Source organism: Hippoglossus hippoglossus, chromosome 15, assembly GCF_009819705.1.
Source record: "Hippoglossus hippoglossus isolate fHipHip1 chromosome 15, fHipHip1.pri, whole genome shotgun sequence".
NCBI lineage: Eukaryota > Metazoa > Chordata > Actinopteri > Pleuronectiformes > Pleuronectidae > Hippoglossus > Hippoglossus hippoglossus.
Genome location: NC_047165.1, coordinates 649,960 through 673,928, shown reverse-complemented (window position 1 = coordinate 673,928; position 23,969 = coordinate 649,960). Strand labels below are relative to the sequence as shown.

General features: G+C 45.2%; 2 protein-coding genes across 4 annotated transcripts in view; one reads left to right on the top strand and one right to left on the bottom strand.

Moving 5' to 3' along the window:
* LOC117775757 (glutamate dehydrogenase, mitochondrial-like) overlaps positions 1–10,492 on the bottom strand; it is a 14,847-nt gene extending 4,355 nt beyond the window's left edge. The window contains exons 1-11 of the mRNA XM_034609169.1: positions 10,096–10,492; positions 6,350–6,430; positions 6,170–6,225; positions 4,465–4,528; positions 4,233–4,327; positions 3,907–4,086; positions 2,010–2,147; positions 1,467–1,604; positions 467–547; positions 208–331; positions 25–116 (exon numbers count right to left, since the gene is read on the bottom strand). Of these exons, the coding sequence (XP_034465060.1) occupies positions 25–116; positions 208–331; positions 467–547; positions 1,467–1,604; positions 2,010–2,147; positions 3,907–4,086; positions 4,233–4,327; positions 4,465–4,528; positions 6,170–6,225; positions 6,350–6,430; positions 10,096–10,492 (1,446 nt within the window). The remainder of the gene's footprint in view (positions 1–24; positions 117–207; positions 332–466; positions 548–1,466; positions 1,605–2,009; positions 2,148–3,906; positions 4,087–4,232; positions 4,328–4,464; positions 4,529–6,169; positions 6,226–6,349; positions 6,431–10,095) is intronic.
* On the top strand, positions 10,326–19,164 carry shld2 (shieldin complex subunit 2). 3 transcript variants are annotated; one of them, XM_034609168.1, is made up of 11 exons: positions 10,326–10,463; positions 13,075–13,241; positions 13,474–14,300; positions 14,419–14,569; positions 14,679–14,786; positions 14,881–15,075; positions 15,182–15,328; positions 15,440–15,649; positions 16,386–16,629; positions 17,335–17,450; positions 18,805–19,164. In XM_034609168.1, exons 2-11 carry the CDS (start codon positions 13,076–13,078, stop codon positions 18,975–18,977), a joined length of 2,337 nt encoding a protein of 778 aa, XP_034465059.1. In that variant the 5' UTR covers positions 10,326–10,463; position 13,075; the 3' UTR covers positions 18,978–19,164. The 3 variants fall into 3 exon arrangements, with proteins under 3 accessions (XP_034465059.1, XP_034465058.1, XP_034465057.1); XM_034609167.1 differs by having other exon boundaries at positions 13,471–14,300; XM_034609166.1 differs by lacking the exon at positions 10,326–10,463 and adding an exon at positions 12,089–12,139 and having other exon boundaries at positions 13,465–14,300.
* The last annotated feature ends 4,805 nt before the right edge of the window (positions 19,165–23,969 follow it).

Below are 23,969 nucleotides of genomic sequence, written 5' to 3'. Positions count from 1 at the left end.
AGAAGAAGGAGGAGGAGTGCTCACAGAGATTCTGGTCTGGAACTCGGAGGTGGGGACGATGGGGATGGCGCCTCCATGTTTCCCAAACTTTCTCTCTAAACTCTCCTGAACCGACACTGAAGAGACACAGTTCAGAGAGACGGGTTAATGCAGCCACCAGGGGGCGTTATATACCCACACTGTGTTTTAAAGTGGGTTCTCACTCACTGAGCAGTTGGTAGTTGGACTCTCGCTCGTATTTGAAGGTGAGTCGACCGTAACTGACGTGGTTCAGATTCTTCAACCACTCGAAGTACGACACCGTGACACCACCGGCGTTCAAATACATGTCCTGTCAGAGGAGACAAGGAGAGGAGGAGAGGAGGAGAGGAGACAAGGAGACAAGGAGACGGGCAGAGGCAATTAGACTTCTCAACGTCTGAATGCAGAAGGTCCACTGACTCCAACAGACTCAGACTCCACTGACCGGGATCACCATGATGTTTCTCTCCAGGAAGATGCGGTCGGCCTCGGGCGTGGTCGGCCCGTTGGCGCCCTCTGCGATGATCTGAGCACATCAGAGATTCATTGGGTTAAAACGTTCTTGTATTAAATTAGTTTTTCCTTTAACTTTCTCAACAGAAAGTTTAATAAAATAACAACATAATCTTGTTAGAATCAGATGGTTGAAAAGACTCTTGTTGTTTGAACTTGTGATTGGACTTTATTTCCTGTTTTATTTTGAGGTTTCCTTCCTTATTAGCTTTACTTCCTGTCTGTGTGGTTTCTGTGATGGTGGGATGTGTTCACTTGTGTTCAGTAGCTCCGCCTCCTTCAGGCTTCTCTCTCACTTCTGTTGGACTCCATGTTTCCTGTTTGCTTGAATTTTGAATTTGGATTTCTGAGTTTTCTTTGTGCTGCCGACCTCCAAACACAAACTGTCAGTCTGCCTTCTGAATTAAATATTCTTTCCTGCACTTACTGCCTTGTTTGATATAACGTTATATAATATAATATAATGTAGTAATACAATGAGATAAAATCACTTGAATCAGGACAAGAGATATAATGTGAAGCCGAGGCTGAATCAGCTGGATGATAAAACATCACTACACAGAAATAAATCTTCATATTCAACAGGATTTCATCCAAAGTCTGTAATCTGTCACTTTAAATTCTGCAAATAATCAATTATCAAATAAAAAATTTAAGCTAGTTTCTGTATTTTAGCTAAAATGAGAAAATAAACAAGTGACGACATGGGGTGAATTTTTCAATGTAATGAACATAAGGATTTAATTTATGTATAAAAAGTTCAAAAATCATAACAAAAATTTTTAATCAGAGAAAATCATTAGGTAGTGTTAAATGTTAAATTACCGATGAAGTATCGATGATTAATTGTCAGGTAAATGTGTGTGCGTGCGTGCGTGTGTGTGTGCGTGCGTGCGTGTGTGCGTGCGTGCGTGCGTGCGTGCGTGCGTCACCTTGGCTTTGATCTTGTGTGCGTTACTCTTGGTCAGCTGTTTCTCTCCGGCGGCCGGGATCAGGATGTCGCAGTCGGCCTCCAGGAGACTTCCTTCGTACGGCGTCGAGTTCGGGAAGCCCACGATCGTCCCGTTGTCCTGGAGACCGAATGGAAAATAACGTTTTCACGTCATCTCGTCGTGTCTAAGAACGTTGAATTATCTACAGTGATGAGTTTAACATGTGAACTATAACAGCTTGAATCATATTCACTGACTCAGTCAGATTATTAGATCGCAAATCATTTCTCCTCCATGAGAATTAAAAGCTCAGTGTTCACACATTAAAATGTACTGTGGTTTAAAAAGACAGTACTGACATGTTTGTAGTTGTGTTACTGACCAGTTTGTAGTTGTGTTACTGACCAGTTTGTAGTTGTGTTACTGACCAGTTTGTAGTTGTGTTACTGACCAGTTTGTAGTTGTGTTACTGACCAGTTTGTAGTTGTGTTACTGACCAGTTTGTAGTTGTGTTACTGACCAGTTTGTAGTTGTGTTACTGACCAGTTTGTAGTCCTCCAGCTCTTTGGGGTCGATGCCATTGGGGTTCCAGATGCTTCCGTCCATTTCTGCGACTCCGATACATTTGGCTCCAAAGCGATGAAGGTAACGCATGGAATGAAGACCCACGTTACCGAACCCCTGCAGGCAGAGCAGAGGGCACAGTCAACCTGCAGCACTGACATCAGGCAGAGCAGAGGGCACAGTCAACCTGCAGCACTGACATCAGGCAGAGCAGAGGGCACAGTCAACCCGCAGCACTGACATCAGGCAGAGCAGAGGGCACAGTCAACCTGCAGCACTGACATCAGGCAGAGCAGAGGGCACAGTCAACCTGCAGCACTGACATCAGGCAGAGCAGAGGGCACAGTCAACCCGCAGCACTGACATCAGGCAGAGCAGAGGGCACAGTCAACCTGCAGCACTGACATCAGGCAGAGCAGAGGGCACAGTCAAACCTGCAGCACTGACATCAGGCAGAGCAGAGGGCACAGTCAACCTGCAGCACTGACATCAGGCAGAGCAGAGGGCACAGTCAACCTGCAGCACTGACATCAGGCAGAGCAGAGGGCACAGTCAACCTGCAGCACTGACATCAGGCAGAGCAGAGGGCACAGTCAACCCGCAGCACTGACATCAGGCAGAGCAGAGGGCACAGTCAACCTGCAGCACTGACATCAGGCAGAGCAGAGGGCACAGTCAACCTGCAGCACTGACATCAGGCAGAGCAGAGGGCACAGTCAACCTGCAGCACTGACATCAGGCAGAGCAGAGGGCACAGTCAACCTGCAGCACTGACATCAGGCAGAGCAGAGGCACAGTCAACCTGCAGCACTGACATCAGGCAGAGCAGAGGGCACAGTCAACCTGCAGCACTGACATCAGGCAGAGCAGAGGGCACAGTCAACCTGCAGCACTGACATCAGGCAGAGCAGAGGGCACAGTCAACCTGCAGCACTGACATCAGGCAGAGCAGAGGGCACAGTCAACCGCAGCACTGATATCAGGCAGAGCAGAGGGCACAGTCAACCCGCAGCACTGACATCAGGCAGAGCAGAGGGCACAGTCAACCCGCAGCACTGACATCAGGCAGAGCAGAGGGCACAGTCAACCCGCAGCACTGACATCAGGCAGAGCAGAGGGCACAGTCAACCTGCAGCACTGACATCAGGCAGAGCAGAGGGCACAGTCAACCCGCAGCACTGACATCAGGCAGAGCAGAGGGCACAGTCAACCTGCAGCACTGACATCAGGCAGAGCAGAGGGCACAGTCAACCTGCAGCACTGACATCAGGCAGAGCAGAGGGCACAGTCAACCTGCAGCACTGACATCAGGCAGAGCAGAGGGCACAGTCAACCTGCAGCACTGACATCAGGCAGAGCAGAGGGCACAGTTAACCCGCAGCACTGACATCAGGCAGAGCAGAGGGCACAGTCAACCTGCAGCACTGACATCAGGCAGAGCAGAGGGCACAGTCAACCTGCAGCACTGACATCAGGCAGAGCAGAGGGCACAGTCAACTCATCTGCTGAATGAGTCACTGAGCATTCTGATGAAGAGGAGGAGATGGGAAGATTGATGAGGAAGAATGGAGGGAGCAGGAGACATTTGGTCTCTGAAGATGAAGACCAACCTCAGAAGGTTGAGATGAATGCAGAGCAGTCAGATTATCTAGTGATAATTCGTTGTTTAAAACTAAAATAACAGTAAATTTATTATATTGGAAAATGGTTGTGGACTGTTGGCTGGAAAAAAACAATCAATGATGAAAATAAAATGTAGTGGATATTATTTCAAAAGCTGAAACTGACAAATATAAGTTCATTTTTAAAAAGAGTTTTTCCCCCTCCCTCAAGGACCTGTTGAAAACGGTTCAAGGATGAAGAGGAGGGTTCGTACCTGGATGACGAAGGTCTTGTCCTGGAAGCCGGGACACATTCCCAGCTGGCTCATGTACGCCGCCTCGTTGATGAAGTTCTCGATGCCGTGGAAAACGCCTCTACCGGTGGCAGAAATGCGGCCGTGGATCCCTCCCTGACTGATGGGTTTCCCAGTGACACAGGCGTGAGCGTTGATGTCCTGAAGGTGGAAGAGATGGAGAAATAAAGAGAATACTGAGGAAATGATGAAACTTTGTTAGACACAGTTTCCAATAAATCTCAGCTCCTATAGAATCTGAAATTCAACACCAACATTATGTCTGGATATTCAGAGCGGAGACTCACCAAGTATCCCATGGTGGTGGCGTAGGTGTCTGCGATCCAGGACATCTCCCTCTCGCCGGTGCTCATGTCGGGGGCAGGAACATCGATACCAGGCCCTGCAGAGCAGAACAACCATGAATACAACAAACTGCTGAATCACTGAATTTAGGAGATTTGTTTTAGCTCAAAATCTAAATTAATTCTGGAGAAAGAGAAAAGAACAATAATAGTTTTGTATGTGTCAGTCACTCACCGATGAAACCTTTCTTGGCGAGTTCGATCGTGAACCTCCTGGTGATCTTCTCCAGCTCAGTGTCCTGAAAAAACAAAAAAACTGTCACTGATCGTTATGTACGTCATCGATTGTCTTTATATACAGTCGTTCTGAACAACTGATGACATCACACTGACTTTGTTTTGGGATGAGACCTGATTGGACATGTGTCCGTCCGTTTAAACTGAATCTAATTCCTGGAACTTCTTCACGTGAGAAAGTCAGAGGTTTAAAGGTCAGAGGTCAGCGGGACTGATGTGTTTGCTGCAGAGAAAATGAGACGGAGCAAAGGTCGAGCAAACATTTACCCAGAATTCAACCAGCGACAGAGAGAGAGCTGAAATCATTGTGAACAGAGAGAGAGAGAAATGTATTGAGTCATCATGTTGGAGAGAGAAAGTGAATACTGGTGGCTCAGCAGATACTGTGTGTGTGTGTGTGTGTGTGTGTGTGTGTGTGTGTGTGTGTGTGTGTGTGTGTGTGTGTGTGTGTGTGTGCGATCTGAGTGTTAACCTGAACCTTGTGTTCTCATGTTTTCAGGTGTAAATGATTGACTTGCACAGAAATTAATTCTCTGAAAAACCAGTTAAAGATGAGAACCAGGAAACAGCTGCTGTGACGTAATGAAGCATCCACTACAGTGTTTGTTTTACCAGCGACAGATCGTGGTTGTGTGTCCGACAACATGATGATCGGAGTCATACAAAGACGGTGTTTTGTTAAAGAGTCGGATTCTTTTAGTTTCAGCACAAACAGACGTTGAATCACTTTGTACACAGGCACCAGATTTCACAGGAACGTCACAGGAACATTGTATTTCTGCCTCTGGTAGTTTGTTTCACTTTTAGTGATCACATTCTTTCCTGAAGTAAAAGTACCACACATAAAACAACGGTCAACAACAGCCCCACTGATATGATGAGAATAAACAATGTAGAAATATAAAAACTTTGTTCATTTTCTTAATTCAAGTTCTATATATTTGGTTGTTGTGTGTTAAATTATTATTAAAACAGTTTATGGTTAAACTGTAAAACATCAAACCTCAATAACGTTTCTTTGTCTTTTGACTTTGATGACAAATATATGATATATATATATATATATATATTTTATATATATATTTTATATATATATAAAATGTATAAAAGTATTTCTATAGTACACAGTGCTTTCCCTAACTTTGACCAGCAGAGGTCCCCATCAAGCTTATATTTGAAAAGTTTCTGAATGATATTATTTCGTAATATTAACAATGAATCATCAGAGGATAATATATTTCAAATCATTACAGTCGTTTCCAAACTGTTTGATTTCCAGTGACAAAATATTTTAAAGAGCTGCTCGTCTTTACTGACAAAAACTAATCATCACATTCAGATGTTTAATCCACAATATTGAATTCCTGCTGATGTCACAACTTCCTCTGTGATTAAACGTTGTGCCTCCACTGTATCATAAACATGTGACCACCTGCTTCTCCTTAATCATGTGAAGAAGACGCCTCTGTACTAAGGTTGATTTAAACAACATGTTTTCCTGCTGAGCATCATCTGTCTTCTCTTCCGTCTTAAATCTATTCAAATCTATCGGAGTCCGAGCTCAGCTCTTCTTTATCATGGTCCGACATGTTGGATGAGTGAAGTGAGTGAATAAAGGAGAAAGAGTTTGTGTCTGAACTCACAGAATAATTCTTTGGGTTGATCTTCACTCCGGCTTTGGCTCCACCAAACGGAACATCTGGAACAAATTCACTTAATTCAAGAACAGAACAAACACTTCAAACAACACAGAGAGAAATGACTTTAAATAGTGTGTGTGTGTGTGTGTGTGTGTGTGTGTGTGTGTGTGTGTGTGTACTCACCAACGACAGCACATTTGTACGTCATCAGCGAGGCCAGAGCTTTCACCTCGTCTATCGACACGTCTGTACTGTAACGAATACCTGAAACACACCAACAACAAACTGATTCTTCTGCTTTGAAGGACGTTTCCTCTCAGAGTCTGAAGCTTCATGTTGGTTCCATGTGTCCTTTGATCTGTTAGTTCGGGTTTCTCATTGTAGTTTAGGGACGAAAGAAGTTTGTCTGACAAACGTACGTCCTGTCGTCATCACCTATGTGGGCGGAGTCTACCTATACTTGAATCTGATTGGAAATGAATGAAGCTTCATCTGGTTGCCATGGTAACGTCATGATGATATTACTATCAGCACCTTCAGGCGCAGTACTCCCCAGTACTACAGTACATTACATTAAGCTGACGCTTTTATCCAAAGCGACTTACAATAAGTACTCCACAGTACTACAGAGCTACAGTACTACACAGTACTACAGAACTACAGTACTCCACAGTACTACAGAGCTACAGTACTACACAGTACTACAGAACTACAGTACTCCACAGTACTACAGAGCTACAGTACTACACAGTACTACAGTACTACAGTACTCCACACTAGTTCAAATGCACCAACTGAAACATCCCTCATGGTTCAAACATTATATTGTCGGAGGTGAAGACTGCAGCTTCTTCTTCTTCTTCTTCTATTGTTTAATTCTGTCTCTACTTCCTGTGATTGGTCCAAAAGTCCAAACTATCCAACAAGTGTTTTCACTCTGGAACAGAACCAGGTTCAGTCTGATCCAGACCCAGAACTCCTCCTCTGCTCTGAGGAACCTTCACACCTGATGTTCAGGTTCAGACTGAACTGACGAGTCTGAAGCTCTGAACCCAACCAGGTGTGAACGAGTCCTGAGACGCGTGTTGGCAACTGACTGTGTTTAGACACATGAAAGCTTTTTACTGATGAATTTTAAAATGCCGAATAAAACATAAAAATGTCTTGAGCTGATGTTCGCACTCAAATTTTCATATCGACATGAGGGAACAGAAAGTGCAAAGATGCAACATATTTCAGGGTTTTTGACTCATTCATGAACTCTAAGTAAAACAGCCTCTGCGTGTGTCTGCATGGAAAACTAAAATGTTGAGCAAATGAGTTTGAGAGGTGCCAACACAGGCCTTTTCACACGCATCACTGTAAATGAAGACCGCTGCAGGGAAACAGCACAAAACAGCTGCAGGTCGGACAAACGAGGGGAAAAACACTCAAGCTTTTCTTTTTCTGTTTCACTGACAGACTCATTTATACAGACAAAGAGGTTCGAGTCTAAATCCTGATTATTTGGGTTTCAGAGCAGCAGAGAGAAAAGATGAATAAGAACCGTGAAGACAGAAGGAAACAGGAAGGAAAGTACAGATAAAAGATGAGAAGAGAAAGTAGAAATCAGTAGAAACCATCAGGACAATGAAGAGGACTAAAGTGTAAAGAGTCCGAGGACGAAGTCAGAGACGGCGTGAGAAGAGACGCTGCAGTGAGTCAGTCTGGGTGTAGTCAGCTCCTCGGCTAAAGGAACAGTACAAACAGTTTCACATTCCGTCACAACCACACCCGTCACCTCCTCCACCAGGTCTCATATTAACCTTCAGGACAACAGGCAGACGACTCACAGACAAGTGACTGTACAGCGACAAGACAGACACACAACCAGACTGTCAACATTCCTGAAAGAGGAGGGAACTTCACCACTGAACCTCCTGCTCCTTAAACATGCACAGAACCATGTGTATTACATAATACGCTACACACACACACACACACACACACACACACACACACACACACACACACACACACACACACACACACACACACACACACACACACACACACACACACACACACACACACACACACACACACACACACACACACACACGTTTACCTGAGTTGCTAATAGAATATTTAATTCATATTCTCTACATCACAAGACTGATGTTCCCGCAAGAATTTAAAAACATTAATTTTCCATTCTGAGTGTTTTCTTTCTAATTCCGCAAAAGTTTTAACTGCTCGTTATTTTCCCATCTCGTTCAAACCCAGGTCATGTGATGTCACCAGATGGTAACTGTCGTGTGTCAATGTCTCAAAATGCTGTGAAAACTCAAACAGGACGTTATAATTAAGACGTTAACATGTCCACATAATGAGACTGAGGTCAGAATACTCCACATGTCTTGATCTGATTATTCTGAGATCTTATTCAGGTTAAATTAATCAGAACATCATACATGTCAGAGTCTTATTCAGATTATTGTGTTAATCTGGTTAATATCGGAATAATGGTGTCCATGGAAACTTGTCTGTTTATTGATGTTTTAGCCATGAATTGAAAAATCAAATATCACTTTGTGCTGACATGTTCATGACCTGGAGCGTGAACTCAAACAGAATAATAGAATTTAAGTCAATGGCCACGTGTGATGATGTGAAATCCTCCAGAATGGAGACGCGAGGCTAGCAGCTGTAGCCACTGGATTCTTAGCATCATAAACCATTTACTTTATCGTTCTGAAGGTTTTTACATCTGGAACACATCAGAAAACTGAACGGAACTTTTACAGATCATTCTGAATACATGGAATCTGACCTGTACTTGTGCTTTAATGTGCTCTTTCAACTTTTACTTAATGAACTTTTTTTAAGTCGTGTGAGTAGCATCAACACAAAGTATTCAATGTGTTGAAAATGATGCCGAGACGGTTTCAGATGAGACAACAGTTGTGGAACTTAGAGGTGGTGGACTGTTGGTGGGATGTGAGGAGTCAGGCCTCTCTCCTGCTCAGTGTAAAGACTCAGCTGCTGATCTATTAACACGCCTAATGAATTCATGAGTGTTTACATGAGCCTCTGTCGGTTCACGTCTGCACCAGTCGTCAGTGTTGTAGTTGCGTGTGAACAGGTTTGGACAGAAACAGATGTAGTAGCTCAACAGATGTTCTCGTGTCTGGAGTTTGGGTTTCTTTTCGTTTGTCTTATCAGTGGCTTGAGGAGAGAAAACGAGGAGCAACAACGTGAAACACAAAGTCTGAGTAACTCAGCGGATATGCCCCCAGAAAGTCAGTGTCCACTACGAGAGAGAGGGTTGTAAAGAGGAAGCAGTGAAGTGTGTGGGTGCTCTGTAGGGTCATTCAGTGGCTTAGTGGGTTGTTGTAATAATAATAATAATAATAATAATAATAATAAAAACATGAAACTCAGTCGATCTGTTTTCTGTGAAGTGACGAGAGCCTGTGTGTGTGTGTGTGTGTGTGTGTGTGTGTGTGTGTGTGTGTGTGTGTGTGTGTGTGTGTGTGTGTGTGTGTGTGTGTGTGTGTGTGTGTGTTCTCTTGTATTAACACTGAGCATGTTTGTATAAATGATCTAAGTATTCCGGTCATGTACTTTCTACCTCCTGTTGTGATAATGTTCTATAACACAAAGTATATAATGTGATAATATACCGTAATAGTGAAGTGTAGTGTTATGTTGTACTATATGAAGTTATAATGCCATGCAGAGTTATAATGTTGTCCCGGTGAGTCCCGGCCGTGTCCCGGTGAGTCCCTCCCGGTGAGTCCCTCCCGGTGAGTCCCGGCCGTGTCCCGGTGAGTCCCTCCCGGTGAGTCCCGGCCGTGTCCCGGTGAGTCCCTCCCGGCCGTGTCCCGGTGAGTCCCTCCCGGTGAGTCCCTCCCGGTGAAGCCCTCCCGGTGAGTCCCGGTGCTCACCTCCCTTGCAGGGGGTCCGGTGCTGGCTGTGCTGAGCCCGGTACGCCTCGATCACCTCCCACTCGCCGCTGTCTCTCTTGATGGGGAAGCAGACGCTCAGGACGTGGTTACACGGCTTGATGATCCGCAGGATCCCGCGGACCGTCTTCTTCTTCTGCTCGGGGCTGTCCCGGGTCTTCAGGTCCGCCACCAGCTGGTCCTCCACGATAGCGGCTCCCCGGTCGAAGAAGCCCTCCACCATGGTGAAGAAGTTGGGGTCGTCGTCCCGGTCCACGGCCTGGCTGTAGCCGCGGTGCCGCAGCAGAGCCGCTGCCGCGGGCAGAGCGGACTCGGCGGCGCTGCAGCCCGAGGCCAGGGCAGCTCCCCGGGTGAGTAACTCTCCGAAGTACCGGTACATGCTGGAGGCTCGTGGAGGTTTGGACCCCGGTGACGGTGAAGGAGCTGCGGGATCAGGGCAGGACTGTGCGGGAGAAGACGAGGAAATGGAGCCGGGAAAGTTGTCCCGCAGCTGCGACTCCTCCTCCCGCAGCCTCTTCCTGTTACACCGGGCCGTGCGTGGCCGCCGTGCGCGTTAGCTCCGCGTATTTAACCCGCACAAAGTGGCACGAGACCAGTCAACGGAAATAACGCGCTGACAGGTTAGCTAACCACTAGCTTAGCATAAGGTTAGCGTAGCACTGCACAGCGGACTGAACGCGTCCAGGCTCAGCGGAGTCACAGAAACAACTTAACCACTGCAGCGTGGACGTGCACGTGCACGTTCTGACTCGTTTTACGCGTTTTTAAAGTTTCAAATGTCATATGTTTAAAGTTTGTTAGCATCAAGCCTGCTAGCAGCGGTACACATTCAACTTCCGGTTCCATCGTCCAAAATAAAAGCACGTGTCGATAAAGCAGTGAAACCCAAGGTGAAATGATTTTAATTTACGAGTTAATACTTTTTTATTTTATAAAAATGAGTACTGTAGTAATTAATTGTACTGTTCATCCAAACTGCAATTACACTGTAAAACATGCAGGCACTTTGTGGAATCAACTCATCTTGTCTCTGAACGGGAACTTGAACCTGTAAGTTTATTAAATTCACTGTTAGTGTTTGAAAGTGTTTAAAAGACACAGCTGAGTTATTATAACTATAACACAGAAAGACAGGTCACCTGACCTCGGGAGCCTCTAACTGACTCAGTTAATCTAATTCTGTTCTGAACATCTTAGATTTTAGATTTGACTTTAGACTCAATATCAAATCATTATTCTATTTTTTTAAATTTGAAAGTAAAGTGATTTGATCAAACAATCAAACTATTTCATTTAAAATGGTTTAGTCAGAAAACTCAGTTAGTGTTGGTGTGTGTAATGAAGATGTAATGAAGGGATAGTTCACCCAAAAATTAAAATTCTTTATGAACATGAAATGTTTGCAGAGATAAAATTAGAATTTAAATTAAATGACTCATTCATGTCAAAATTCAGACCTGTTTGCTCTTTAACTCTTTGGGAAAATAGGAAATTATCAGACTGTTTTATAAAGTAGAAAATGTTTTGCCTTTTACCACATCATTCATTAATCACAGATTAGTCATTGGTCCAGACATATAAGACGAATAAAGATAAATATATAAAGTAACATAAGACTTACAATCACCTTTATATCCCAGTATTTACAGTTTTTACTCAAAATTATGTTCTTTTCGTGAGCTGTAACCTTTTTAAATCACTGTCTCGTATTTAAAACACCAGATAAGTCACTGAAAATCGTTCTTTTTGTATTGTGGTTGTAGTGACCTCTGCACCCTCCAGGGGGCGCTGGTTGGAGCAGGTTAAATGTGTTGTTGCTCTGCAGTTGGTTCCTCACACAGTGTTAGTGATGTAGAGTCTCCAGGTTTAATCAGTGATAAAACACAGGATCAAACAGCATCTTCGTGCTGCAGGTTGAACTGACAGACGTGTGGAGGCGGGACGTCCAGGTGGCAGGAAGCAGAGAGGAGGCGACTGCAACACGAGACGTTCAGAGACGAGGACCGAAGCTGTGGACACATCAGAGGTTTGTGTCGTCCACAACACACACTGTAAATAAACATGGACGACGTGATGGCTCCTAAAAGTGAATGCAAATCATCTCGATCGCCCCCTGGTGTCTGGCAGCAGTATAGGTCATAAATCCTCCTCCTCCTCCATGTTAGGAGATGGGACATGGAACAAACAAAAAAATAGTAGTTAAAGTTCATGTTTCTGATCAGTTTGGTTTTAATTAGTTGTATGATGATATCACCATGGCAACCAGGGAGTGAATTTCCCCCAATTTTCTGGTGTTGATGAAATTATCAAGAAAATATTCTGCAGATGACGATATATCTAATAAAAAACAACATTTTTAGATTTATCTGTCTGTTCCTAATTATGCTGAATGGCCCAAAGTATGTGGACAGTGTCCACAGCTGCTTGTCTCAGTCGTTTGTTAAAAGGGCTCAAAATGATTAGTGTTTAACGGCTCTGAGCCGGGGACAGCAGCTCAGGTGTGTTCACCTCTAAGCACCTGGGGATGAGGATAAGATCTCAGGAGTCTGGACCGACCTGTTGAGCCGGTTGGTCCAGACTGAAAACAGCTACTTGTCCTGACTGTTCCCCCAGCATCCTCTCCTCTGATTGGTGGAGCTCTGCAGAGGAATGAACGTTTGCGGCCTGGTTATTGTTCCTTGTTCATTTATAGCCTGTAGCCTCACAGGAAAATAAAATAATGTTAAATAAAGAGTTCAGAAGTGAAGACGCACCTGTGAGTGTGACTGTGGTTGGGCGTGTCTGTGGGCGTCGCTCTCTCCTGTGAAATAATGAACTGAAGTTTTGTTAATGTGTTTTTGTTCCGATATCTGAAATATGCTTCAGGGTATTTCACGTTTTACGACACAAGTCAATGAAGTGAAAACTGTTCACATAACAAACTTAATAAATGAACATGTGAATAAACCTTCATCTTCTCAGCATGTGTGAGCGGTCAAAGATCCACGTCTTCCTGGGGGCTCCTCCTCCCCCCTCTTCTGACCCGGCCTCTGTGTCTGAGGCTGGGGACGAGACTGAGGATCGGCCCCCTGCTGGGTGGAGACACCTGGAGCTCACCTGGACAGACAGACGTCTGAGGCCTGTAACAGGTGAGACGTTCAGGGACCCATCAAGAAGAGAAATGCCTGTAGATATGTAGTTGAGAACACATCAACAACATTTTATATTAACACTTTCTTCTGTGTATTTCGAGCTGATCTTCCTGTTTTTATACTTTACACCAAACCAAGCTCGCGGATGTTCCTTGTTTCCAATATTTATGCTCATGAACTGGTGCTTAAATTAAAAAATACTAATTTACTACATTTTCAGACGCAGCAGGAAGCAGCAGGGACGATGTAGGTGATCGATTAACGCAGAGTTCACAAGTCCCAGATGATCAAACAAACGCTGATCAGGACGAAGCCTCAACTGAAGCGGATCGGACCAAAGAGGCATCGGGAGGACGAGCACGAACAAGCTGCCACTTTAACACGGACCAGAAGAAACCGGGCTCCGATGATCACCAACCCGCAGCAAGATTCATGAGCCGAGATGACGAATCAGATTTTGAAAAGGAAGATCGATGCTCGGCTTCAGTTCTTGAGTATCTGGACGACTGTTTCCCTGCAGCTCAACCAGTTCCACGAGGGCCTGAACCTCCACATCAATGTACATACCAGCCGGTGTGCACCAACACTCAGTACCTCAGCACCTGGACGCTGAGTCAGGCTATAATCCTGAGAGGCAGGCGGAGCAACCTATCAGCAAGCAGCCCTGCTCCTCCAACCCCGCCAAAACACACCCAAATGCCACCGTCCGTTTCCTCCAGCACACCGGAGCTCTTCAGCCCTGAGCCATCGTCGCCTGGAGCCTCTGCTGAGCTCTTCAGTCAACTCTGCTCATCCCCAAAAGTGGAGGAGGGGGGCGTCGTCCTCCAGGTCACAGCAGACTGCGTGCTCTGCTCCCAGGAGGCTGTGTCCCCTGTCAAGTCCCCCAGATTCAAGAAAGCTCGACTCTCTGAAGACACTGGGACTGAGGCGACATCGGGCCGCACCACAGCCGGGCACCAAGGTCCCACGACGCCTCTGGTCTGGTGTCACAAACCGGGGGTGCGGTACTCGGTCCTGGTGGCGGTGGTTCATCCCTGCCACCTGAAGGAGGTCAAGGTGAGAGGTTACAACAAGTTCTCCATCACAATTCAGATCTTAATGGTTATTTATAAACAGTCGAGGATTTACAGCTGCTGCATCGTTGTCAGATTATTTCTGTGACTTTGTTTTAAAGGTGAAATCGGGACCGTCGGCGGGTTCTTTCGTCCCTCTGGCGTCCATCGTGGTGACCGACCAGTCAGGCATTGAGATGAAGGTGGTGCTGTGGCGCCGGGCGGCATTCTGGGCTTTGACTGTGAGTCCTGGAGACGTTCTGCTCATCACAGGTAGAAAAATACAGCGGACTTGTTTACTTTGAACCTTTCCAGTGGGCGTGTCTCTCTGTCTGACGATGGACAGACACAGACGTCCTCATTAATTGTGTGTTTGTCTCAGGGCTCCAGGTGAATGAAGACAGGTGGAGAGGAGAGACGGTGCTGCAGTCCACCTTCTGCAGTAAGCTGCTCAACCTCGGACAGATCACCGCCTCCACCACGCCACCAGGTCTGACTCAACCCACCCTGCAACCAATCAGCAGCCTCAGTAGCTGCTCATCCTTCAGACCTCATCATCTCGCCCCCCCCCCCTCTCTCTCCAGCTCTGCAGCTGGTTGATGCTCGCTCTCTAAGCTCTCTGTGTGGATACCTTCGAGAGCGCCGCCCTCTGCTGCTGTCTCTGCCTCACCCCGCCCCTCAGGACCTGACCCGTCTCCCTTACACTACCCTGAGGTCACTGAGGGTCAACACGCTGGTCCACGCCCTGCTGCGAGTCACACGCACACACATCAGCTCAGGTGAGTCTGTGGGGGGGGTTCCCTCTACCTGAGACCAAAGTGTGTGTTGTCCAGATATTACTGATTTTGTGGCGTGTGTGTGTTTGTGTGTTTGTGTGTGTGTCAGAGTGGCGGAGTGAGGCGGAGTCTTGCTGGAGGTCAGCAGTTCAGTCAAAAGCTGTTCTGTCTGTGGAGCAGCCGGACGGCCACCAGGGGACGCTGCTGCTGTGGGGAGCAGCTGTGAGCTGGCTGCCTCGCTTCAACAGAGACAGAGGTACACACACACACACACACACACACACACACACACACACACACACACACTGGACACACACACTAATCTTAAAGGGACAGCTCACACAAATTAAACACGTGTCTATCTTAGCGGTTGTGTGGGATTTCCACATCCTCCTGGTGAGGGAGGGTTTGACCTCCGACCTCCCCGAGCTGCACTCCACCCCCTGGAGCTCCATCCAGCCCCTGGACCCCACTGACCGGCGGGCGCAGCACTTCCTCACACCTCGATGCAACCACAAAGGAAACAGCTGCAGTCTGGAGCTGGACCTCGAGACGCTGCTGTCTCAGAAATACAGTGGTGAGGTTGACAGTGATGTGACTGTAAAAAAACATAATAATAACCTTAATAAACTTCACAGTTACAGTGAAGAATCTTTTACTGTGAAGGATGTTCACTCACTGCAGACCCTTAATAGAAGTCGTCAGGGAATCTGGACGTGATTTTATTGGATGCAGAACATTGGTGGTATTTTATTTGGTGTTGACTTCTTGTTAAGTTTCTTTTTACACAGTGAGGAAGCACTTTGTGCTCGTTGAGCGCATCACTTCCTTTATAATGATGATGACGTTCTAATTACAATATTTATAAATGTACTTGATTGATGTAATGAAGATTTTTAGTGAGTATGAAAATTGAACTGCTTCAGTTTCAACGTCCACTTTACAATATCTGAAATATGTCAAACTGAGCTTCACAGCGTTTACACAATAACTGTAACATGGTCACTGATCGATCTGTGAATATAAAGTTCACATGGAAGCCAGAGTTCTTCTGAAATAAAGAAAAACTTAAAATATGATGTTGAATTATTGATTATGTGCATTGAATTGATGGATTATAAAACATTAATCAATAATCACAGAAGTTAGTTTGAAAAGTAAAGAGAAAGTTTTTGTTATTTTATCTCATGTCTCATATTCAACACAAACTAAAATGTATCGCTGATAAGAAGAACAGGATGTGAAACTGATCTCTGGCATCACAAGTGTTTTACATTTCATCAAATTCAGGTTTCATGTTTTCTCTCCACCAGGTGACGTGGAGCTCAGAGTCCACGTCACCGCCTTCCACTTCCAGGATGCTCCATCCTCCCAGAATGCCCATCAGCCGGTCCTGGACGGCTCCACGCCGCTGGACGTTGTCCTGGAGACCCTGAGTGGGGACGTCACCTACGCTGGCTGTGGTCGCTGCTCCGCCGAGCTCGGTACCGACACCAACGGCATCTACAGCCCCTGTTACCCCTGCCTGCCCCACACGGCCGTACGCCGCTTTTACAGGTACAGGTGATGTCATTATGATGATTTAGTTTGATATCGATACTATTGAAAACCCTTTTTTCAAACACAGGCCGGTTTAAAAAGACATAAATAGGGTTATAATCTGACTAATGATCATTTTCATTTGAAATATTTCTGGAGTCTCTGACTCAACATGATGAATTCAGTTTGTTTTATTCAGTTTAAAGCTTCAGAGCCCAAAGTTGTTGAGTTTCATTTTGGATAAAAACTGTAAAATGGCCTCCTCAGTGAACCGTTTTAGACTCGGAAGAATTACTTATCTGATTTATTGATAATCAAAATAACTGCAGATGAATCCACTAATCATTGGAGCTCTGATATAATGCAGTCCAATGGAACAAGTTTAAGTTTATTTATGTGAGACTTTTTTATTAGATTGCACAATATTAGCTGTTTCTTATATTGACAGTATTGTGTTGTTCTTTACTTTATTTTTTGGATTTTTTTATATACATTTTCATCTTTTATTCTTTTTTAGAGGAGAATATGAAATGTGTTTAGATGTATAACATGAATATCTTAAATTAAGTAGTCACTGTTGAATCCCAGCATCAATTATATAAATATATATAAATAAACCTGTCAATTAATTTGAGAGTAAAAGGATCATCCAATCATGGGGTTTGATCTTTGCTGGTAGGCGGGGCTACAGTTATTCCATAGAAACCTTTGTGTGTGTTTCAGGCCAGGTGTGCTGGCTGTGAGTGGGCGGGGCTACAGCCAGGTGTGTGTTCAGGTTCCTCCTGTTCCTCTGGAGAAGATCCTCAGTGCTCCACCTGATAAACTGCACAGGAGCTCAGGTGAGAACTGGGTGCGTTCAAATAGGAACATTCCTAATGACCTGAAGTATTTCAGCAAATTCACTAAAGGACAAGGAAAGGAGCTTCGATGCTTCCTAACTTATGTCCTATAGGAAACATCGGACCATCCTTTATGAAAGGAAAGAGGAAAATAACATCCCACAATTCTTTGCAGCAGCAACATATAAAGCAACACAACCTCGTAGTTTCACCTGGACACACCCACACAAATATAAAAAACAGCTGTTTTATTCTCCTGATCTGGATGTGAATCATCACATGATCGTCTGATTTCTTCTCTGTCACGTCGGTCAACAACAAACATAAAGAATTTATAGTTCACATCATCATCACAACTAAATATTAAAGTTATGTCAATCCTCTGACCGTAGAATGGACACAATCATTTGTTTCTCCTCTTAAATAAGTTTTTCTCCTCGTATAATCCTCACATTATAAAATAATTTCTAACTCCTTACGGCTTCTCCTTCACATCTTTGCTTGACCTCATGTCACATTCCTGTGTTCCATGGTCCCTCATGTAACCTCTTTACGTCTGTGCTGAGCAGAGAAGGTCTCAGACCGATCACCAGCAGAGACCACGTCAGCCTCCTCTCAGCCAATCACAGACAAACTTTCTTTACCAGTCTCCTCTCAGCCAATCACAGACAAACTTCCTTTACCCGTCTCCTCTCAGCCAATCACAGACAAACTTCCTTTACCCGTCTCCTCTCAGCCAATCACAGACAAACTTCCTTTACCCGTCTCCTCTCAGCCAATCACAGACAAACTTCCTTTACCCGTCTCCTCTCAGCCAATCACAGACAAACTTCCTTTACCCGTCTCCTCTCAGCCAATCACAGACAAACTTTCTTTACCAGTCTCCTCTCAGCCAATCACAGACAAACTTCCTTTACCTGTCTCCTCTCAGCCAATCACAGACAAACTTTCTTTACCTCTCCTCTCAGCCAATCACAGACAAACTTTCTTTACCCGTCTCCTCTCAGCCAATCACAGACAAACTTCCTTTACCCGTCTCCTCTCAGCCAATCACAGACAAACTTTCTTTACCTCTCCTCTCAGCCAATCACAGACAAACTTTCTTTACCTGTCTCCTCTCAGCCAATCACAGACAAACTTTCTTTACCCGTCTCCTCTCAGCCAATCACAGACAAACTTTCTTTACCCGTCTCCTCTCAGCCAATCACAGACAAACTTCCTTTACCCGTCTCCTCTCAGCCAATCACAGACAAACTCTTTACCCGTCTCCTCTCAGCCAATCACAGACAAACTTCTTTCCCCGTCTCCTCTCAGCCAATCACAGACAGATATGTTGTACCTGTCTGTGTCTCAGCTCCAGGCTCCCAGGTGAAGCACATCCAGGTGGCCGCAGACCGGATCCTCACCCTCGTCTCCCTCCCAAAGGAAAACTTCATCATCAGCGTCCGGAGCCACTTCCTGTGCGATGAGAACAGCGTCCCCCTCCGTCAGGACTTTACTCTGCTGGACCTTCAGTTCCCCAGTTGACGGGCTAATCACCGCAGCTGATGGAGGGAGAAACCTGAAGGTGCTGCAGCTTTATGTTGGGAACGATTTTCTCTTTTTAAATTTTCCAAAACCAAATATCCCAGAGTGTAATGAATGTGTTTTAATGTATATGCTAATGTTAGCATGTCCAGCTAACCAACATTTCTATTTAAATGTCTTTCAAATATAACAAAGAAACAAATATTGTTTGTTTTTCTTTTATGAAATGAAAATAAAGATCAAAATTGTGATTGATGGTAAACAAATGTTTAATTTGGACACATATCTTACATATATTTAGTCAAACAGCTTTAAATGGAATTCTCATTTATTTTATCACCACAGTTAAAAACAAATGAACATATTAAATTACTTCATTGACCTCCGACCTTCCGTTTGTTATGGTCCCCGGAAAAAGGTGTTACTGAATATTTTAAAGCAAAAATACAATTGAAACTTAAACTTGACATTTGTGCTGAAAATGTTCGATTGTAATGAAAGAGAATCAGAATCTGAGGAAACTAAATGAAACTGCAGATGTTAATCAGACATTAAAAATCCTGCTGCATCAGTGAGAACTGTCTCTTCCCCAAAGTACGACCTGTGCCTTCTCACTGAGAAATAAACAGAATAAGATATTAGAAACATTTTCGTCTAAAGAGATTGAAATGATCCTTCCAGGAGGCGCTAACAGACGGTCGCTATGTTTTCCTTTTTGGACGTATTGTTTGACTTTGTGATGGGGGCGTGTTCCTTGTGAGTAAAACGTAGATTTGCTTCAGTCCTTGTGAAACCTCTGTCAACAGCTGATGTCAGGTTTCAGACGGGTTCACAGACGGGTCTGAAATGAGGCTGCAGTTGAACGTCGTCCTTCTGATTCAGGTTTTTCTCAGAAGTCAGGACATGGTCTTGTTATTCTTGAGATTTTTCTGCAGCCACTTCCATCAGGTCATTAAACAAATCTGAGACAAAAGAACAAGGCAAACAAAAATTTATTCAAACTTTCAAGCTAAACTTTAATGTCATAAACATGTAATTCTGTGAAGTCTGAAAACACCTGAAAAGAGTCACATTGGTCAGTTTAAAGTGCCAGTCTCTGTTTTCACCGGCTGTGTTTAAAGGGCGTGTGAAGAGCGGCCGAGTCAGAATGAATGAGTCAAACATTGGACTTTAACCTGGAGACTGAACTTTGATTCCTCTTATTTATCTCCTTTTATTCAGGAGTCAAACGAGTTAAAGACGTTCTGACAGAAACGTGTGACTCACTGAAGTCGTCTGAATATCATCCAGCTTTAGTGAAAGAGACGTGGATGAAAGCTCAGAACTCGTTAGCTGTTTTCAGACCTGAGCTCGTGTTTCACAGCTGAACAACTCAGCAGCAGGTTTTCTGCACAGACTCGTTCACAGCATCAGATCCTCCTCATGGTTCAGGTGAGAGGGGGGGCAGCCGGGTGCAGCAGACAGAGACAGGAAGTGACGTGTGACCTCTGCTGCAGAGGTCATGTGATCATGTTGACATCACCTGACACCTTCAGCTCTGATCACCACAAACACTCTTCACATCTTCGTCTGTGTCTTCATCGTGTGTCAGCACTTCTTCACCAGAGATCTTTGTTTTAGTTTCTTCATGTTTGTGTCCCGTGTTAGAAGCTCCCCCCCCCCCCCCCCCCCCCCCACTCAGTGAATCAGTGGAGGATCCTCTGCTGTGTTCACACTGCTCCTGGATCTACACTTTATACAGGAGCTCAGGAGGAGGAAGAGAAACTGAGTCTGATCCTCCAGAGAAGATCCAGAGAACTGAGGAGCTCAGGTCTGAAGCAGCGTTTGACTGAGGCTCCGCCCAAACTGACATGTTTCAGTTCCAAAACGTATCCCTGTTGCTATGGTTACGCCCGGCAGAGTTTCCAGCCTCTGAATCAGAGACTTGTGTAAACTGGTCTCGTTTCAGTTTGAAAACTCTGGGTTTGTGTTTTGAGTCTGAACAGAAACTGAGACTTTAGTAAACGATGACACGTTCTCTTCCTGATTGGTTCTCATCAGTCACATGACTCGACTACCAGCGGTGAACACAAAGCGTCGCTAACACTTCCTGTCAGTAACACTTCCTGTTTCTAACACTTCCTGTCAGTACAGTTCCACCTCGTCGTCCCTGCTCCGACTCTTCACCATCACTGCTCCTCCTTCAGAGGAGTTTCTGTTACTAAGCAACCAGCTGCAGAGACAATCTACTTCCTGTTTACATCACGTGACCAGTGTAGGTGAACGGTCATGTGACGTGTGTGTTCAGGTGTGTTAGTGCGGATGAAGTATGAATATCGTGTGTGAAACTGAAAGAAAAGTTTGTTACTTTAACTTGACAAACTAACTACAGTCTCCTTTAGCGCCACCTGCTGTAAGTTTAGCATCAACAACAAACTATTTGAAGGATTCTGAGAAGATGGAAGAATCGGACTCTTGTCGATATGGAAGGTGTGAATTTAAATGTGTTTACAGAAATGACTCCTTCATACGTACCTCCATCATTTACTCCTAAACTAAGTCCGCTTCCTCCTGCACTTTCTCCCTCGCCTCCCGCGTCAGCGCCCCCTGCCTGCTGTTCAGAGAAAAGACCTGCGAATCCTGCTTTCTTCTCCTTTCTGCCATCGTCGTCGTCGTCGTCGTCCCTGTCGAATATTTTTGAGAAGAATCCTCCTTTGTCCTCGTCTTTTTTCTTTTCCCCTCCAAACGAGAACAGTCCTCCCTTGTCCTCCTCCTCTTTCTTGTCTCCCCTAAAAAACGAGAAGATTCCTCCTCCTTTTTCTTTCTCCTTCTCATCTTCGTCCTTGTCTCCGAAACCCAGAGCGTCCTTCACCTTATCCTCCACGTACTCTCCTGCTCAACAAACAACATTGTCACTTCACACTGTTTCTGATTAGAACATGTGTGTTTGATTCAATCTGCTGGAGGCACCACAGGGGTGGGGCTAGTCTCACAGGGCAGAATAAATGTAAATATAGTAAAATGTTTCTCCCGGTTTATGTGCATGAGGTTAAAACTACTTTATTAGTACTTTTACTGCTGTAGATACTTCTGTACTGTACTGAATACAGTAGTTTTACTGGTACCAGAGCATCGTTTACTGTGTAGTTTGTGACTTTGGTGAAGCCGGAAATGAAATGAGACGAAGCTGTGATTTAAATAAGAAAACACTGAAGCGTCAAACCCCAGAGAGGCGCAGCTCGAGTGTTCTCCAGTTTCAAATATCCTCGTATCATTTTCACACAAACTGTTCATCATCAACACACATGAAACACACACATGTGTAATGTGGAGACAACAACTTTCCAAACAAACTCTGCATCTGTTCTCAGACGACTCGTCCATGAACCGATTCAGAGGATCAGGCAGAACCATTAAAACACAATCTCTTTTTTTCTTACTCACCCACTTTCTTTCCGATCATGTCTCTAATGGCACTCATGTCTGCTGATCAGCTGGTCCGTGTGTTGGAGTTCGGTGTGTTGGTCCGTGTGTTGGTCCGTGTGTTGGAGTCCGGTGTGTTGGAGTCCGGTGTGTTGGTCCGTGTGTTGGAGTCCGGTGTGTTGGAGTTCGGTGTGTTGGTCCGTGTGTTGGAGTCCGGTGTGTTTTCTTGGCAGGTGTTGGCAGTCGAGGATTCAGGTGTGTCCTCAGACTGGTCCGACCTGTTCTACCTGTTCTACCTGATGCCTCCAGCTCAAGAGCCAGAAAAAAAGTGTGTGTGTGTGTGTGTGTGTGTGTGTGTGTGTGTGTGTGTGTGTGTGTGTGTGTGTGTGTGTGTGTGTGTGTGTGTGTGTGTGTGTGTGTGTGTGTGTGTGTGTGTGTGTGTGTGTGTACGACACTCAAAGCTCGTTACAGCAAATTCTCTGTCATTCAGCCATTCACACCCATTCATACATGCATCTATGTGCAGCAGTTTGGGGTTAAGTGTCTTGGCTTGCAGAATAGGGAGGACTGGGATCAAACCGCCGACCTTCTGCTGAGAAGGTCCCTGAGCCACAGCTCTTACATTACATTTCATTTAGATGATGCTTTTATCCAAATCGACCAGGGGCAGCACAAGAGGCTGATTTATCATGAGCGCCACGAAAAGCTGTCCGCCTTCTTTCTGCGCCGATGTTAATCAATCGGGCTGTTCACACTGGCAGCAAAGCAACGGGAAGCGCCGCGGCCGGCTCGCGATCTGCAGCGATTGTTCAGGGGTCTGTTCTATTTTTCTCTTAGGGCTTTTACCTCTTGTTCCACGGCTGCTTTGCTCTGACAAGGTTGATTCTCCTGTGGAAATTTAGAATCAAACATCTCAACAATGGAACCTTTGATGCTGTTTGTGCCAAAAAATAATTATGTAGATAATAAAGTATAACAACACAAATTACTAAAGATGTACTTACTATATAAATATGTGTATGTGAGTATGCGTGTGTGTGTCTGTGTGAGTGAGTGTGCTTTCAAAATGGCGGCTGGCCACTATGAGGGCAATAAACCATCCCCCCCAGTATGTTTACGACATGTGGCGGGGGTCAGAGAGATGTTTGGGGAGATATGCAGGTGTGTGTCCAGTCCAGTGAAGTCGTCTTGCTGGTTTGTGGCTCCTGTTTTTGTGGTTCTGCTGTGTGATGCAGCTTTTGAGCTGGTTCTTAGGCAGGCCCTCGCGTCGCTGCCTTTTGGAAGGTTTTAGCAGTCTGCTCCAGTCAGGCCTGCTTGAAGGTTGGATTGGAAGGAAGATTCCCTGGTGAGGTGAGCTGCAAGCTGCACCTCTCCTCCATTGAAGTTGAGCAGAAAGAGATGTGAGCTGGAGAAGCCACACTTCTCCCCTTGGAGAGTTGAGAAGAGCGAGACAGAAGAGAGGGGGGACTTGGCTTATATTGGCCCGGTGACCTCATGGGTCATGGGGCCCAGAGTGACCAACAGTGGTTGAAACTTGTGTCCCCGGTCGGTTTTCACACCTCTGTGTGACGTTGAAGCACCCTGGGAGAC

Excerpts from the sequence above, each read along its gene's own strand:
- shld2 (XM_034609166.1), top strand. The coding sequence starts at position 13,076 with ATGTGTGAGCGGTCAAAGATCCACGTCTTCCTGGGGGCTCCTCCTCCC. Across the intron at positions 14,570-14,678 it reads AGACGTTCTGCTCATCACAG|GGCTCCAGGTGAATGAAGAC; the intron begins GTAGAAAAATAC and ends TGTTTGTCTCAG. Across the intron at positions 15,650-16,385 it reads GCTGTCTCAGAAATACAGTG|GTGACGTGGAGCTCAGAGTC; the intron begins GTGAGGTTGACA and ends TCTCTCCACCAG.